General features: G+C 40.7%; 2 protein-coding genes across 2 annotated transcripts; both read right to left on the bottom strand.

Moving 5' to 3' along the window:
- Positions 1-914: 914 nt before the first annotated feature.
- IQCF2 (IQ motif containing F2) lies at positions 915-2,334 on the bottom strand. Its single transcript, XM_030294334.1, has 3 exons — positions 2,317-2,334; positions 2,057-2,140; positions 915-1,298 (listed from the first exon to the last, which is right to left on the bottom strand). Exons 1-3 carry the CDS (start codon positions 2,332-2,334, stop codon positions 915-917), a joined length of 486 nt encoding a protein of 161 aa, XP_030150194.1.
- A 12,642-nt stretch (positions 2,335-14,976) lies between these two features.
- Positions 14,977-16,812, bottom strand: IQCF3 (IQ motif containing F3). The gene is made up of 4 exons (XM_030294326.1): positions 16,795-16,812; positions 16,128-16,165; positions 15,443-15,457; positions 14,977-15,370 (listed from the first exon to the last, which is right to left on the bottom strand). Exons 1-4 carry the CDS (start codon positions 16,810-16,812, stop codon positions 14,977-14,979), a joined length of 465 nt encoding a protein of 154 aa, XP_030150186.1.
- Positions 16,813-17,680: the final 868 nt, after the last annotated feature.

Here is a 17,680-nt window from a genome sequence, read left to right as displayed (position 1 = left end):
CAAGTACTTCGCAACCATATGTAGCTTGTGGCTACTATGTTGGATAGCACAGATCCAGTTCATTTCTATCATCACAGAAAGTTCCATTGAATCACACTGCTTTAGTATGACTATGGGAGTGAGTGGCTGAGGAGGGGAGCAAAAATGGTTTATTAGAGCAAGGAGATTGATAGGACAATCTGACTAATGATAAAATCACCGAGAGTGGAGATAAGAGTAGGGATGGGATAATATCAGAGACAGCCCTGTTTGCTACAGCCCTTAAGGAGAGGAGTTTGGGTAAGGATGCTGTGGAGACAGAGTTGGAGTACCATGAACTCATATTCTCTGTTAGTCCCCCTCAGCTGCTCATCAACATTCCTAGCTGCACCTATCACTAAGGCCAGCCTCCTGTCTTCACCTGAGGCTGCACTGCACTGCTTCTAGTAGTCAGACAAATGTTGGCATTTTCTCTAGGTGCTTGTCAAAGATACCTTGTCTGAGGTAACCCAGACCCCAGTTAACCCCTGACCCCAGGCTGACAGAGAAGAGTCTCAGAGTCTCTTCTCATGTGCAGAGATGCTCAGGGTCTTCAGTGAGATGCAGCCCACCTATCTTTCAGATCCCCAGGGGGGAAGAAAGGAAGGGTACTGGGAATGGGAACTGAGACTTCTGGCTCTGTCATATATCAGGATAGACAAGGACCTCAGTTTCTGTTTCAACAACTGAGTAAACAGCATATGGTCATTGTCAGTCCAAAATAGGGTCCATGGGCACAAGGGGAAAACCTTACTGAAGTTCTTTCCCAGGAAGAAAAGGAGGCAGCATGGCCTAAGACCCAACATTTCCATTAGCTGGAGGAGAACATGAGACATACCAGACCAGGTTAAACTTTTACTGGGGACAGGAGACACAGTGCCCCTTCTTGCCAACCTTTAGGGGTTGATGATCTCAATGTGGAACTGTAGGTGAGTGGCTGTGACTACACAGTGGCCCCGGAGGAGAGCACAGGTATGGCAGTTGTGGCATTGCCAGTGGCACTGAATGACATAGATGGCATTGAGCACCTGACGGTATCGCCAGTGGATACGCCACATACGGACCAAGGACTGGATCTTGACCACGGCCCTCACTGTATTTGCATAGGTGACCAGGGCTTGCCTTCGCTTCTTCTGCAGCAGGCTATCCAAGGTCAGCCTCCACCAGCGCTGAATGATACAGGCCCTGAGGGCTGCGTGCAGCAATGTCCGGCGTACCAGGGTGCCACGCCACCAGGCCTGGATCTCTGTAGCTGCTTTTGTTTGTTTTTTAAAAGTTTTCTAAGTGGAGATAAGAGAGACCACTCAGGGAACTTCCTGCCATCAACTTCCAAGATCTTCCTGGAAGGGGCCTGGATTCTCTTAACAGTTACCATTTTTTGGAGAGTTAAGGGGAGTTGGCAGGACACTGCCTAAGAGCCAGAAGACCTGGATAGTGAGCCCTTCTTTGCCACTGTGGGCACATCACTCTGCCCTCAGAGTCACAGCACCCTACTATCTCACAGGTGTATAGATCAAGGGGAAAACCATTAGCAGCTAGAAGGGTGCATTAGGGATGTGAGGGACTTTGTTAGTCATGGTCCACATCTTCAATGCTTATTGGGTTTTGGAGGTTTGGCCTCATAATGCCTTTGTCTGGTATTCTCTGCTAATTCTAGTCCCAAACCATCACTGGCTGATTTCCCTCTGCCACAATGTATTTCAGTACTCTGATTGGTTTTCAGCACCCTCAACCCACTTTCTACTCCAGCCTTCCCATATTTTGAACATTGTACTCTCTAATTCAGAGTCCTCACATTATCACCTTCGGCCCCATTCATTTCTTGGTGGCTTTCATTCTCCCCATTCTCTCTTCATGTCACAGTCAGACTGATACCCAGAGAGCCCATGCTGAGAAGGGAGTGGAGGAAAAATGGGCCAATATTGAGCTGACTCTTGATTATTTTAGACTCAGGATCCATAAGGAGCACAATTCCACACCCTATGGCACAAATATAAATGTTCTGGATATCTCTTAACTACATGGAAATTTTACTCACCTTGAGTTTCTGCTTCTCCGTCTTCTTCCATTCGGTTCTTTCTTCAACATCTTCAATTACAAGTACAATTAAGTTGCCGTGAGTCTGTCATCAGAATTGAATCGGAAATGAATGGATGAGTTAAGACTGCTGTTTCTCTCTATGGCTCTGTACAAAGATACCCCCTGCTTCAGCATCCCTTCTTTTCCCAAGACCTGTGAAGTCCTGGGTGATTCCCACCCACTCCTAGTTTGCCTAGTAAATCTGGCCATGTCTCTTACACAAAATCTGAGCCCCATGGCTTATCTCTAGATGGTTCATTAGCCTTGATTTCTCTACTTCCCAAAGTCTGGCATGAATAAAATGAGGGGGACAGTTATGACTTCCCAACTGCATTATGACATCAGGATTAAGATATCTGCCACAGAGTTGAGTCTTCCTCAGAAACAAGCTCCATGGGAACTTGTACTACCTTACCTGTCTACTTCCCTCCTGTCAGAGATGTACCAGAGCTCAGAGTGGAAAGATAGGGTGCGTGAGGGCCATTTGATACCCGGGGTCCTCCAGTGAGGCCCGCCCACATCCCTCCTCATTTTCAGTCACACAGGGGAGCAGGAAGGACCATGGCAGTGTATCTCTGTGGAGCTCTCTAGTGTCTTCTGAGACTTAGCATTTCCTGTCTCCCCTTGACTCAGGTTTCAGTACCTCAATACACCATAGGAAACCAGAAAGAGAAAGAACAGATGAATCTAAAAAGCAGTAAAATAAGGGTAAAAATTTAAATTAAATAGAAAACAAAAATAGGTGGTGGAAAGTAAATTGAAAATGTGGTATTTTTGAAAGGACCAATATTAAAGATAAACACTCCATGAACCTGAGTGAGGGAGAAAGAGAACAAAAATGGAATGAGAAAGGCAAAATAATCACAAAGAGAATTAAATAAATGTAAGAGAATGTCATCGTAACAAATTTGGAAACTAAGAGGAAATGCTTTCCTAACAAAATGTAAATTACGAAAATTAATTGGAGAAAATATGTAAAACTTGATAAATTGAGCAGGTTACTGAAGATCCAACATAAATAAGGCATCAAGACCAGGTAGATTCATACACAAACTTTAAACAAAACTTACAAATTCAGATATTTCCAGTGTGACAAACTATTCAAGGCAGAAGACAGAAGATAGAAGTTTCCATCAAGCATTTCATAGTGTCAATCCCCTAAAAAAATCCTGCTAGGATTTTTTTTTTAGGGGGAAGAAAAGCTATCTTCTGATACTCCTTCTAAGACCATGGACTATCCCTTCCTTTGACAAGAATTCTTTTACGTCTTTCAAAAAATAATTCTTCTATATATTTCTGTAAAGTTTTAAAAATTTTTCTGTAAAGGTCTTTTTAAGATTTTTTTTTTTTAAATTTTTTTTTTTCAACGTTTATTTATTTTTGGGACAGAGAGAGACAGAGCATGAACGGGGGAGGGGCAGAGAGAGAGGGAGACACAGAATCGGAAACAGGCTCCAGGCTCCGAGCCATCAGCCCAGAGCCTGACGCGGGGCTCGAACTCACGGACCGCGAGATCGTGACCTGGCTGAAGTCGGACGCTTAACCGACTGCGCCACCCAGGCGCCCCATGATTTTAAGTGATGTCTATACTCAATGTGGGACTTGAGAACTCACAACCCTGAGATCAAGAATCTCATGCTCCACCAATTGAGCCAGCCAGGAGCTCCTGTAAAGGTCTCTCTCTCTCTCTCTCTCTCTCTCTCTCTCTCTCTCTCTCTCTTTCTCTCTCTCTCTCTTTTGATATAATTTACATTCTACAAAGGTCACTTGTGCAACTATCACCACTATCTGATTCTAGAACATTTTCGTAAGCCCCCAAATAAGCCCCATACCCATTAGCAGTTAATCTCCATTCTTCCCTACCCCAACCTCTGATAACCACTGAACTTCTTTATGTCTTTATAGATTTGCCTATTCTGGATATTTCATATGGTTTGAATCACACAATAAATGGCTTTTTGTGTCTGGCTTCTTTTGCTTAGTACAATGTTTTCAGGATCCACTCATGTTTGTAGCATGTCAGTATGTCCTTATTTTCTATGGCTAAATAATATTCCATTGCATGTATATACTACATTTTTAATCCACTCATCAGTTAATTGGCATTTGAGTTGTTTCTACTTTTTTAGTATTATGAATAATATACCTATAAGTATTGATGTGCAAGTTTTTGTATGAGCATATACAATGCTCATACATTTTCAATTCTCTTGGATATATACCTAGAAGTGGAATTGCCAGGTCATATGGTAAGGTTTTTGTTTTTTTGTTTTTTTCCTGAAAGCAAAATAGATGCACCTGGGTAGCTTAGTCAGTTGAGCATTAGGCTCTTGACTTTGGCTCAGGTTCTCTTGGTTCATGGGATCAAGCCCCACATCAGGCTCTGCTCTGACAGTGTGGAGCCTGCTTGGGATTCTCTCTTTCCCTCTTTCTCTGCCTCTCTCCCATTCTCTCTCTCAAAATAAAGAAACTTAAAAAAAACAAAAACAAAACTGCCTTTTACAACCACCAATCTGTTCTCTGTATCTATGAGTTTGTTTTGTTGTTTCCAGTTTTTGGTTTTTTTTAGATTTCATATAAGAGAAATCATATGGTATTTGTCTTTGTCTGGCTTATTTCACTTAGTAAAATGCCCTTGAGTTTCATCCATGGTATCATAAATAGCAAAATTTCATTATTTTTTATGGGTATTCCATAAAATGGGTAACATTCCAGTGTATGTACAAACCACAATTTCTTTATCCATTCATCCATCGATGGACACTTAGGTTGTTTCCATATCTTGACTATTGCTGCAATGAACATGGGGGTGCAGGTTATCTTTTCAAATTAGTTTTTTTTTTGTTTTGTTCACATAAATACCCAGAAGTGGAATTGCTAGATCGTATGGTAGTTCTATTTTTACTGTTTTCCATAGTTTCAGCACCAATTTACCTGTCACAACAGTGCATGAGGGTTCCCTTTTCTCCACATCCTGATCAACTTGTTTTTTTTTAATTTTTTAATGTTTATTCATTTTTTTGAGAGACAGAGAGAGACAGAGCATGAGCGAGGGAGAGTCAGAGAGTGAGAGGAAGACACAGAATCTGAAGCAGGCTCCAGGCTTTGAGCTGTCAGCACAGAGCTTAACGTGGGGCTGGAACCCACGAACTGCAAGATCATGGAGCTGAGCAGAAGTTGGCCACTTAAGCGACTGAGTCACTCAGGTGTGCTGTCATCAACTTGTTATTTCTTATCTTTTTAAAAAAAATCATAGCCATTCTAACAGGTGTGAGGTTATATCTCATTGTGGTTTTGATTTGCATTTCCCTGATGACTAGTGATGTTGAACATATTTTCATGTACCTGTTGGCTAACTGTGTGTTTTCTTTGAAAAAATGTCTTAGATCTACCCGTTTTTATTATAATTAATTAATTAATTATTTTTTTGAGAGAGAGGGCGCAAGTGAGCAAGGGGCAGAGAGAGAGAGAGAGAGAGAGAGAGAAAATCCCAGAAGGGACAAAGAGAGAGAGGGAGAGAGAGAGAAAGAGAAGCAGGCTCACCCAAAGTGGGGCTCGTGTTTACCTACTGAGGTTTGAGCTCACCCCAAGCAGGGCTTGTGCTCATCTGAAGTGGAGCACAAGCTCACCTGATGTGGGATTCGAACTCATGAACCGTGAGATCATGACCTGAGCCAAAGTCAGATGCTTAATGACTGAGTCATCCATGCACCCAGACTGGCCCATTTTTAAATTGGATTGTTTGAATTTTGCTTTTGCTTTTGGTGTCAGATTTTAAAAAATCATCATAAGACCAATGTCAAGGAGATTACCACCAATGTTTTCTTCTAGGAGTTTTATAGTTTCAGGTTTTACATTCAAGTCTTTAATACACTTTGAGTTAATTTTTGTGCATAATATGTAGATAATGGGCCAGTTTCATTCTTTTGCATGTGGTTGTCTAATTTTCCCAACATTATTTATTGAAGAGACTGTCCTTTCCACATTGTTTATGATTGACTCCTTTGTTGTAAATTAATTGACCATTAGTATATGAGTTTATTTCTGAGACCTCTATTATGGTACATTGACCTTTGTGTCTTTTTTTAATGTCCATACCATACTGTTTTAATTACTATAGATTTGTAATATAGTTTGAAATCAGGGAGTGTGATGCCTCCAGCTTTGTTCTTCTTTCTCATGGCTGCTTTGGCTTGTCAGGGTCTTTTGTACAGGTTCTACTCAAATTTTATGGTAGTTGTTTTCTATTTCTGTGGAAAAAAAAAACACTGGACTTTTGATAGGGATTGCATTGAAATTTGTATATGGATTTGGGTAGTATGGCTATTTTAACAATGTTAATTCTTCCAATCCATGAGCATAAAATATATTTCCATTTATTTATGTCTTCTTCAGTTTCTTCCATTAATGTTGTGTGGCTTTCAATTTACAGGTCTTTCGCCTCCTTGTTTAAATGTATTCCTAGGTATTTTATTCTTTTTGATGCAATTATAAATGGAATTGTTTTCTTAATTTCTCTGAAAGTTCATTAAAAGTGTAAAGAAAAGTGACAGCTTTTTGTGTATTGATTTTGTATTCTGCAACTTTACTATATTTGTTTATTAGTTCTAACAGTGTTTTGATGAAGTCTTTAGGGTTTTCTAATATGGTATCATGCTAACTTCAAATAGTGGTAGTTTCACTTCTTCATTTCCAATTTGGATGCCTTTTATTTCTTTTTCTTGTCTAATTGCTCTAGCTAGGACTTCCAATACTATGTAGAATAAAAGTGGCAAGATTGGTCATCCTTCTCTTGTTCCTGATCTTAGAGGAAAAGCTTTTAGCTTTTTACTATTAAGTATGATGTTAGCTGTGTGCTTGGCATATATGGCCTTTATTATGTTGAGGTACATTTCCTCTATACCCTTCTCTGTTGAGAGTTTTTAACATAAATGAATGTTGAGTTTTGTCACATTTTTTTCAACATCGGCTGAGATGATCATATGATTTTTACTTTTCCTTTTGTTAATGTGGTGTATCACATTGGCTGATTTGTGGATTTTGAACCATCCTTGTATCCCTGGAACAAATACCACTTGATCATGGTGTATGATACTTTCAATGTACTATTGAATTCAGTTTGCTAATATTTTGTTGAGGACTTTTGCATTTATGTTTATCAGGGATCCTGGCCTGTAATTTTCTTTTCTTCTGGTATCCTTGTCTGGCTTTGGTATCAGGGTAATCCTGGCTTTGTAAAATGAATTTGGAAGAGTTCCTTCCTCTTTTATTTTTTGGAATAATTTGAGAAGAATTGGTATTTTTAAAAAAGTTTTTAAATGTTTATTTTTTGAGAGAGAGAGCTAGCCAGGGAGGGGCAGAAAGAGAGTGAGAGAGAAATCCCAAACAGGCTTTGTGCTGTCAGTGAGCCCAATGCAGGGCTCAAATCCATAAACCATGAGATCATGACCTGAGCTGAAACCAAGAGTCAGACACTTAACCGACTGAGCCACCCAGGTGCCCCAAGAAGGATTGACATTAATCCTTTTTCGAATGTTCGGTAGAATTCACCAGTGAAACTGTCTGGTCCTGAACTTCTGTTTGTTGGAAGGTTTTTGATTATGAATTAAATCTCTGCTAATAATCAGTCTGTACAGATTTTCTATTTCATCAGAGTTCAGTCTTGGTAGGTTATATGTTTCCAGGAATTTATCCATTTCTTCTAGGTAGTCCAATTTGTTGGTGTTTAATTGTTCAAAGTGGTTTCTTATGATCCTTTGTATTTCTGTGGCATCAGTTGTAACATCTCTTTCATTCCTGATTTTATTTGACTCTTTGCTTTTTTCCTTGGTGAGTCTAGGTAAAGCTTATCAATTTTGTTTATTTTTTCAAAGAACCAGCATTTGGTTTCACTGATACTTTCTATTGTCTTTTTAGTCTCTATTTCATTATTTCTGTTCTGATCTGTTATTTCCTTCCTTCTATTAACTTTGGGCTTCTTTTGCTCTTCTTTTTCTACTTTCTTGAGGTGTAGGCTTTTTATTTCATACTTTTCTTGTTTCTTGAGGTAGGCATTTATCACTATGAACTTCCTTCTTGGAATTACTTTTGCTGCATCCCATATATTTTGGTATGTTATATTTCCATTTCTGTTTGTCTCAAGGTATTTATTTCTCCTTTTGATTTCTTTTTTGGCCCACTGGTTTTATAGTAGCATGTGGTTTTAATATCCACATATTTGTGAATTTTCCAGTTTTCTTCATGTAATGAAGAATTACATTTCTATTGTAGTCAGAAAAGATGCTTGATATTATTTCAATCCTCTTACATTCTGTTCTGTAACATAACATATGATCTATCTTGGAAAATGTTCCATGTGCACTTGAAAACATGTATTCTTTTTTTTAGATTTAATTTTTTAATTTTAAATACAAGTTAGTTAGCATATAGTGCAACAATGATTTCAAGAGTAGATTCCTTAATGCCCCTTACCCATTTAACCCATCCCCCCTCCCACAACTCCTCTAGTAAACCTCTGTTTGTTCTCCATATTTAAGAGTCTCTTATGTTTTGTCCCCCTCCTTGTTTTTATATTATTTTTGTTTCCCTTCCCTTGTGTTCATCTGTTTGTGTCTTAAAGTCCTCATATGAGTGAAGTCATATGATATTTGTCTTCCTCTGATTGACTAATTTCGAACATGTACTCTTTTTCTTTTGGATGGAATGTTCTGTGCATTTGTTAATTCCATCTGGTCTAACATGTCATTTAAGATGATTGTTTTCTTACTGATTTTCTGGCTGAATTATCTATCCATTGATGTGAGGGTGTTAAAGTTCCCTACTAGCATTGTAACACTGTCAATTTTTCCTTTAGGTCTGTTAATATTTGCTTTATATATTTCGATACTCTTATGTTGGGTGCATAAATATTTACAAATGTTATATCCTCTTGTTAGATTGACTTTTTATCATTATGTAACACCCTTCTTTGTTTCTTACTACAATGTTTATCTTAAAGTCTATTTTGTCTGATATAAGTATTGCTACTCCAGCTTTCTTTTGGTTTCCATTTGCATGGAATATCTTTTTCTATCCCTTCACTTCCAGTCTGTGTGTGTCTTTATATCTGAAGTGTATCTCTTACAGGCAGCATATAGATGGGTCTTTTTAAAAATCCATTCAGCCGCTCTATGTCCTTTAATTGAAGAATTTATTCCATTCACATTTAAAGTAATTATTGAAACATATGTGCTCATTACTATTCTGTTGTTTTTTGGTTGTTTTTGTAGTTCCTCTCTGTTCTTTTCTTCTTTTCCTGCTCTCTTCCTTGGTGGTTTGATGACTTTCTTTAGTGGTATGCTTATTACTCTTTATTTTATGGGTATTTACTATAGCTTTTTGCTTTGTGGTTACCATGAGGCATACATATAACAATTTATACCTATAATGATCTATTTTTAAGGTGATAACAACTTAAGTTTGAGCCCATTCTAAAGCTCAACATTACTCTTCCCAATATGTTTTATGTTTTCAATGTCACATTTTACACCTTTTTATCTCGTATTTTACATCTTTTTGTTTGTGTATCCCCTAATTATTGTAATCATAGTTATTTTTATTATTTTTGTCTTTTAACCTTCATACTAGCTTTATTTTATTATTTTATATTTAAGTGTAGTTGACACACAATGTTGCATTAGTTCCAGGTATACAACATAGTTATCCAACAACTCTATACATTATGCTATGCTCACCACAAGTGTAGCTACCATCTAACACCATGCAATGCTATCACAATACCATTGACTATATTCCCTATGCTGTACCTTTTACTCCCATGACTTATTCATTCTATAACTGGAAGCCTGTATCTCCCACTCTCCTTCATTGATCTTGCCCATCCTCCACCCTCTCCCCTCTGGCAACATCAGTTTACTCTTTACATTTATAGGCCTGATTTTTTGTTTGGTTCATTTGTTTATTCATTTATTTTGTTTCTTAGATTCCACATATAAACAAAACCATATGGAATTTGTCTTTCTCTGACTTATTTAACTTAGTATAACACTCTCTAGGTTTATCCATGTTATTGCAAATGGCAAGATATCATTTATTTTTATGCCTGAGTAGTATTCCATTATATACATATAAAGTCACATATTCTTTATCCATTTGTCTATCAATAGACACTTGAATTGTTACCAGATCTTGGTTATTTTTTTTAAGTTTATTTATTTTGAGAGAGCATGCACACACATGAGCAGGGAGAAGGAGAATCCCAAGCAGGCTCTGTGCTCTCAGAATGGAGCCTGATGTAGGGCTCAATCTCATGAACCATGAGATAAAGACCTGAGCTGAAATCAAGAGTTGGATGCTTAACTGACTGAGCCATCCAGGTGCCCCCAGATCTTGGTTATTGTAAATAATGCTACAATAAACATATAAGTGCAGATGTCTTTTTGAATTAGTTTTTTCTTTTCTTTGGGTAAATGCCCAGTAGTGGAATTACTAGATCATATGGTACTTCTATTTTTAATTTTTTTAATGTTTATTTATTTTGAGAGAGAGAAACAGAGGGAAAGTTGGGGAGGGGCACAGAGAGAGAGAGGGAGTCACAGAATCTGAAGTAGGCTCCAGGCTCTGAGCTGTCAGAACATAGCCCGACACAGGGCTTGAACCCATGAACTGTGAGATCACGACCTGAGCTGAAGTTGGATGCTTAACCGACTGAGTCACCCAGGTACCCCCTATTTTTAGTTTTTTGAGTAACCTCCATATTGCTTTCCCAAAATGTCTGTACCAATTTACATTCCCACAACCTTTTCCTCTGAATCCTTGCTAACACTTGTTATTTCTCATTTTTAGATTCTAGCCATTCTGACAGGTGATCTCAAATTGTAGTTTTGACATACAAACTTTATAAGTAATTAATCCACTAACTTTACTATATATTTATCTTCCAGTGAGATTTATTCTTTCCTTTGTATTTTTGTTACTAATTAGCTCCCCAAACTTATACTCACAGGTCCCAAAGCAGAGGTTACTGCATATTACACAGGATCACAGGGAAGCAGCAGGTTTTAGTCAGGTGGCAGAAAGCAGGAGTAAGAAAAGAGCTTCTCACATGGCCTCTGTCAGAGTGGGAAAGGCAAGGAAGGATAGGGTAAACAGGTTAAGATTGTCTGGTTTGAGTCATTTCTGTGGTTTCTAAGCTATATACATGTCTAATACCTGGCTTCGAATGATTAAGGCAGAGGATTATGGCTTTCTGGATGTAGAGGACAAAGACAGAGGGGGTTTACCCTGAATTGGTTAGTTTGAGACCCATATAAATTGTTCCATGTATCCGTAGTTTGTTCCTTTTTACTGCTGAGCAGTGGTGCATTGTATGGATGTACCACAGTTTGAATAGTCATTTGGGTTGCATCCACTTTTCTGGCTATTATTCTACTATGAAATTTTTGTGGAAGCTTTTGTGTTTTCAATTTTCTTGGATATATACCTAAGAGTGGAATTGCTGGGTCTTATGGTAACTCTACACCTAACTTTTGAGAGATCATCAAACTATTTTCACATCAGCTACCCCATTTTACATTCCCAAGAGCAATCTACATAAGATCCAGTTTCTCCAATCCTACTATCTACTGTATTGTAGATATTACTATATTGCAGAGCTGCAGCTGACTGCATTTGCTGATGGACTGATGTGAATGGGGATGGATAGAGATAAGTAAAAGGGAGGGTTCAGAAGAGAATTTGAATCAAACAGATGTGGTGAATGGTCAAGGCACAAGGAGAAGCAATTTTGGATAAAATCATGAAGTGTGGGCGTCCTGTCTGCCACATTATGTTTGAAAAAACCTATTAGACATCAAAGCAAGACATTAAGTGGGAAGTCATACGTTGGGTATGGAATTCAGAGGCGCTATCAGGGATGGTGATGTAGATTTGAATGGCATCAGAATATAGCAGATAGCTAAGACCATGTCGATGATGTTATCTGGGAGTACACATTAAGAGGGACTAAAAGAACTTTTATGATTGAGCCCCTCATAGGTTAGAGGCTCATCAATGAAGAAGCCGTTGATAAGATTAAGAAAAAGCAGCCAGTGAAGAAAAAGCAGGAGAGTGTGATGTTCCTGAAGCCAAACAGAGTGTTTCAAGTAAGAGAGAGTTGTCAACTTGTAGTCTGATGCAGAGAGAAGGCAGAGAACAGAGGATTCACCATTTTCATGTAAGCAAGTTAGTTGGTGATTTTAGATGGTGTTAGTTTTTGTTGTTCAACCAACCACCAAAACACAGAGACTCAAAACAATAACCATTTATAGAACTCACAGGTCTGTGGAGTGACAATTTCAGCTAGGATCATCTGGGTGATTTTTCTGTTCTCAACTGGGTTCGCTAAAAATATGTGGTCCGTTGGTAGGTGTGATGGGGGCTGGTGATGTAAGATGGCCTCATCAGAGACAGCTCATCTCTGTCCCATATGTTGTCTCATGCAACAGTGGTAATCTCCTTGTTCGCATGGGAGATGGTTGTTTAAGACCTCTTAAAGTCTAGGCTTGCAACCGGCACAATATCACTTTTACTGCATACTATTGGCCAAAGAAAGTCACAGGGAGGCCTAGATACAAGAGGAGGTTAAGTAGCCTCTGTCTGTTATTGATTGAGCTACAAAGTCACATTGCAAAGGTGCATGGATACAAGGAGGACAGTAATTTTGGTCATTTTTGTAAACAATCTCTCTCAATCAATACCCTTGACCAGTGTAGCTTCCGTGGAGTTGGGGGGAAGGAAAGACCAATTGGAGTGAATTTATGAGAGAATGGGAAGAGCGAGAGAGGAAACAGTGACAACATGTTTTGCTCTAAGAAGATGCAAAGAACTGGATAGGAGGTAGTCAAGAATGGACTTTTTAATGGTGGAGGATACTTATGCTGATGTAAATGATTTGGTGAAAAGGAAGAAACCAGTTCAGAGAAACAAATGAAATTACAGAACAACATCATTGCAAAGGCAGGAGGTAACAGTGGGCAAAAGGAAAAGAAGAGCACCAGAAGAGCAAAGTGGAAGGGGTGGTATTGGATGGGGCAAAGATAATTCACTTCAACTCAAGGAAGGCAATGAATGAGTGTGGTAAAAAAGGCCAGCTGAGATGGAGGATGAGACAGTAGGGAGATGGAAGTACAGTCTGCTGCCATTTTCTCAGTTAAGGGTGTAGTGATATCATCACTTGAGGTCAAAAGGAAAAGAGGAAGAATAGCGCATTTGAGGAAAAAGGAAGTGATGTGAAATATTCAGGTCAGAAAACAAATTTACAGAGAAGTGTCTTGAGAAGCAAGTCTGTCCATCTGTGGTCTTGAAGATAAACCCAAACCACGCAATATGGTGATTTGTTTTTCTTCACGGAAATTCAGCTTTTCTTGTGGATGAAGTAGGTGAAGGGTTGGGTTCACACAAAGGTGGAGAGAGAGGGCCAACAGTGGTAAAATTCTAAGAGAATCCTCGACAGAGAATGGAATCTGAGCTGGGGAAAAGGGTAGTACAATACTGGTAAGGTCAATCTTTGGGAAGTCCTTATTAGGACTGAAGAAACATTTGGATTAATGCATAAGAATCAGCGACTCTAACACAAAGGTTGACAAACTTTTTCTGTAAAGGACCAGATACTATTTTAGGATTGATGTCACAATCACAACCACTCAACTGCAAGCCATAGTTTTCTGACTTCTGCCCTAAAGCATAGAAAGCAAAAGTTAGAGACCAAGATTATTAAAATCAGTATTGGTGTTGCTGTGGTCAGTTATGACAAGGACCAGGACAATGCCACCCAAAGTATGGTGAGCATTTGCTACCACTGAGATTAAGTACAAAGATTGAGATTAAGCACTTAGAAATTTGTATAGCAAATTGAAACAGAAATTTTATGTGTGTCCAGCCTAACAAAAGTAAGCCTTATATTCTGTATAACTTTTCTACTTGTTTTTTCCCACAATTCATTTTTATTGTTTTACAAAAGAATTAGTATATGATGGATTGGACACTTTTTTTTTTTTTTTTAAAAGGCCATTCCTTAAAGGCAGCTTGAAAAGCAACAATCTCTGGTGCAATTATAGGAGTGGGTGATTCAGGTAAAATGGAAGTCAAAATCACTGGAGGTAAGAGGCAAGGGGCTTGGAGCATCATCTAAGTTAATACTGAAGTTACTAAGAATGGTGTCACACATAGGGTGGCAGTGATATCAGTGGGAGCCCTATTTGTGTTTCAGCACCCTGGAGAAGCTGGTCCTGAGGATGGAAGCAGAGCTGAGGTTCCTTAAGATCATGATACCTGCTATTTCCCAAAGAAAACAGCATCCAAATTAGCACAAAACTTGAAAAACCTTGTGCCTAGTCACCACTAAGGTCAGCCTCCTGTGCATTCTATGGGCTGTACTGCTCTCAAGAGCCAGCAAAGTGTCTGACTTCTGTCTAGGGGCTTGCCAAATAGACAGCCAATGGGTGCAAGCCCCAGCTGGCTCATGATGGCAGGCTAACAGAGCATGGATTCAAAGGCAACTCTCATAAGAAGAGGTGCCTGGAGTCTTTGGGAATATAAAGCCTAACTGCTCCCAATTGCAAGATCAGGAGATAATGGTGCCAGGGCTATGGAATGGTACACTTGGCTCTTGATGTGTGAGAACAGCCTCAGGTAGCAGTTTCTGATTTGGATAGAGCCAGTGGCATATGGCCACTGTCAGTCAGCACTAAAGGGTGGGAGTGGGGGGAGAGATATGTGTCTTTTCCCACATAGAAGGTGGAGGCCTTGGGGTCTTCATGGTGTAGGAGTCACTGAGACACACAAAACCTGGTCAGACATTTATTGGGGGGCAGTGGAGTAGTACTCCACCCTCTGGTACTTTTAGACTGATAGGATTTCAATATGGAACTCCGGCTGGTTGGGAGTGACTTCATATTGTGCCTGTAGAATATCACTGGTCTGGAAGGCAAAATAGCTCTTTGGGGCCTGAAGGATGCAGACAGCATTGCATATTCGGCAGTAACGTCGATGGCACTGCCACATGCGAACCCAGGACTGGAGCTTGACTGCCGCCTCCTCCTGGATTACATAGATCTTCAACAGGTCCCGCCGCTGCTTAAGAACCCGCCTCCACAAAAGTGTTCTCCACCAGAGCTGAATCATCCAGGCCCTGAGGGCTGCCACCAGCAGGGTGCGACGTACCAGGGTGCCACGCCACCAGGACTGGATCTTCTCAGCTGCCTTGATTCTTGCTCTGTGACGTTTTTGACAAAGCCTCTAACCAAGCAAAGCAGAGGACTCCACATGAATTTGTTATGAACAACCACAAGTCTGGTGTCTGCCACGCAGGAGCTCTGATCTTCTTTCTTAACTAGCCTTTCCCCTGGTGGTTCTGAGGACCCAGGAGTCCTGGGTGGGGTTTTGCCTCTACTTCTACCTTACCTGTGGCCATAGACGTATTGGTCATCTTCTGAGTCATAGTGTCCTCATCTACAAAATGGGGATATGCTTGCCCTGTGATCTTCACAGGTTCTGTGGAAACAATTTCTGATCCAGAAGACCTGCCATGAGTGTGAGGAACCAAAAGGTCCTCTGAGGATGAACCTCTGCATTTATGGCCTACATCTCAACCCAAATTCCAGCCTATGATTCTGCCTCCTGATGCCTCATGCCAACCCATAGCCCCTTGAGGGCTTTCCTTTACCTCACTTCTTTTGATTTCCACTACCTTTCAGTCACTGCTATATCCTTCTAAACCCAGGCTTTACTTTCTCTGGATTTCCAGTTCCCACTACTGTGCCCCACCTTCCAGTGGCCTGTCTGCATCCTGATTCCTCACCTCTCTGCTGTCTCTTCATACTTAACATAGCTCACTCAGAATAGGGAGGGAATTTATGGGGACAGGAGAGCAACACTGAGCTGACTTCTCAGCTGTGGGACCAGAGATGGATCCTTCACTTTCAAGAACTCTGTGCTCAGATGGTCAATGAACTGTGGTTCTCTCATGCTCCTAGGCTCCACCTACCTTCAGCTTCTCAGTTTCTAGTGCATCCTTATCTGGACCAGACTTCTGCAATCAGAATATAGAGAGAAAGCATGAGTGAGGACCAGTTTCTGTGCAAAGTCCTCACAGGTCTACTTCCCCATTCTTTCTGAGTCCTTTTTTTTTTTAAGATTTAAAAAAAAAGGGGGCGCCTGGGTGGCGCAGTCGGTTAAGCGTCCGACTTCAGCCAGGTCACGATCTCGCGGTTCGTGAGTTCGAGCCCCGTGTCAGGCTCTGGGCTGATGGCTCAGAGCCTGGAGCCTGTTTCCGATTCTGTGTCTCCCTCTCTCTCTGCCCCTCCCCCGTTCATGCTCTGTCTCTCTCTGTCCCAAAAATAAATAAATGTTGAAAAAAAAAATTTAAAAAAGATTTAAAAAAAAAGTTTATTTATTTAATGTGAGAGAGAGGGAGCATGAGTGGGGGAGGGGCAGAGAGCGGGAGAGAGAGAATCCCAAGCAGGCTCCATGGCATGGAGCCCAACACAGGGCTCAATCTCACAACTGTGAGATTATGACCTGAGCCCAAATCAAGGGTGGGACGCTTAACTGACTGAGCCACCCAGGTGCCCCTCCTGAGTCCTTTTGAAGTCATCTGGTGCTTCCCTCTGCCATGGGCTAACTCCCTACTTCCAGGGAGGGGGTGTTTGGCTGTCTTACACAGCATTTACCGCCCATGGTTTGGGGCAGTAGTTCAGGTGTTCACACCCCCTCTGGTTGCTGCTCCATTGGTCCTGGCAGAATCAGGAAGGGTGGGAGAGGAGGAGATAGCCATGATGTCACAAGGGCAACTATGACCCAGGGACCAGGTTGCCTCAAATTTGTTGGGTAAAGAGGAAACATCTACCCATTTCCCTCCTGCCAGGGATTGACCAGGGATTGTCCTTGGGGAAACCATAGCCCCCGTGAATCTGTCCTGTCCAAAGGATGACCTCTAGTCTGGCCCACCCACAAGACTTTCCTGTCATCATCACTAAGGAGAGCTGCTTACACAGTGCAGAGGAAGGTTCCTGGGCTCAGGGTGCTTCCTGTGTCTTGCCTTCTTTGCCTCCATGCCCTTCATCAGTATGTGGGAAAATCCTTCTTTTAATTAGTGAGTATGTGAGTATGTGAGACTGTGAGTATGGAGGGTGAGCAGAAGGGGCTAAGGAAGGGTCAGGATGGAGGTACCTCAGCCTATTTCTATTCCCCTCCAGCTGCTGAACCCCTGTATTTCTACAGTTGTTTGGTGCCTAACAAGCCAATATATGTTCCTTAAAACAAAATAAGCCCTTCCACTCAGTGTCTGAAATTTACTGGGCTGGAGGAATTTTCCAAACATGAGTCATTATGTAAGAGACAGTGTTCCCCAGTGTAGATTCCTCTAGTGGTAGCAATGGTCATATTTGAAAGAGTCACTTAGTTATTCAGGCTTGCCTCCAAGACCAGCTGCCTCTGGCTGTCCCCACTGCCATCTCACAGGCACGTTCACTTTCATCTCTTAACTGACTCTGGATAGCCCCCTCCAGACCTCAGTGACATGCTGATGTGGTCTCTTCATTTCAAG

Source organism: Lynx canadensis, chromosome A2, assembly GCF_007474595.2.
Source record: "Lynx canadensis isolate LIC74 chromosome A2, mLynCan4.pri.v2, whole genome shotgun sequence".
Lineage (NCBI taxonomy): Eukaryota > Metazoa > Chordata > Mammalia > Carnivora > Felidae > Lynx > Lynx canadensis.
Note: the sequence above shows the minus strand (reverse complement) of the source record. Positions and strands in the feature narration are given on the sequence as shown.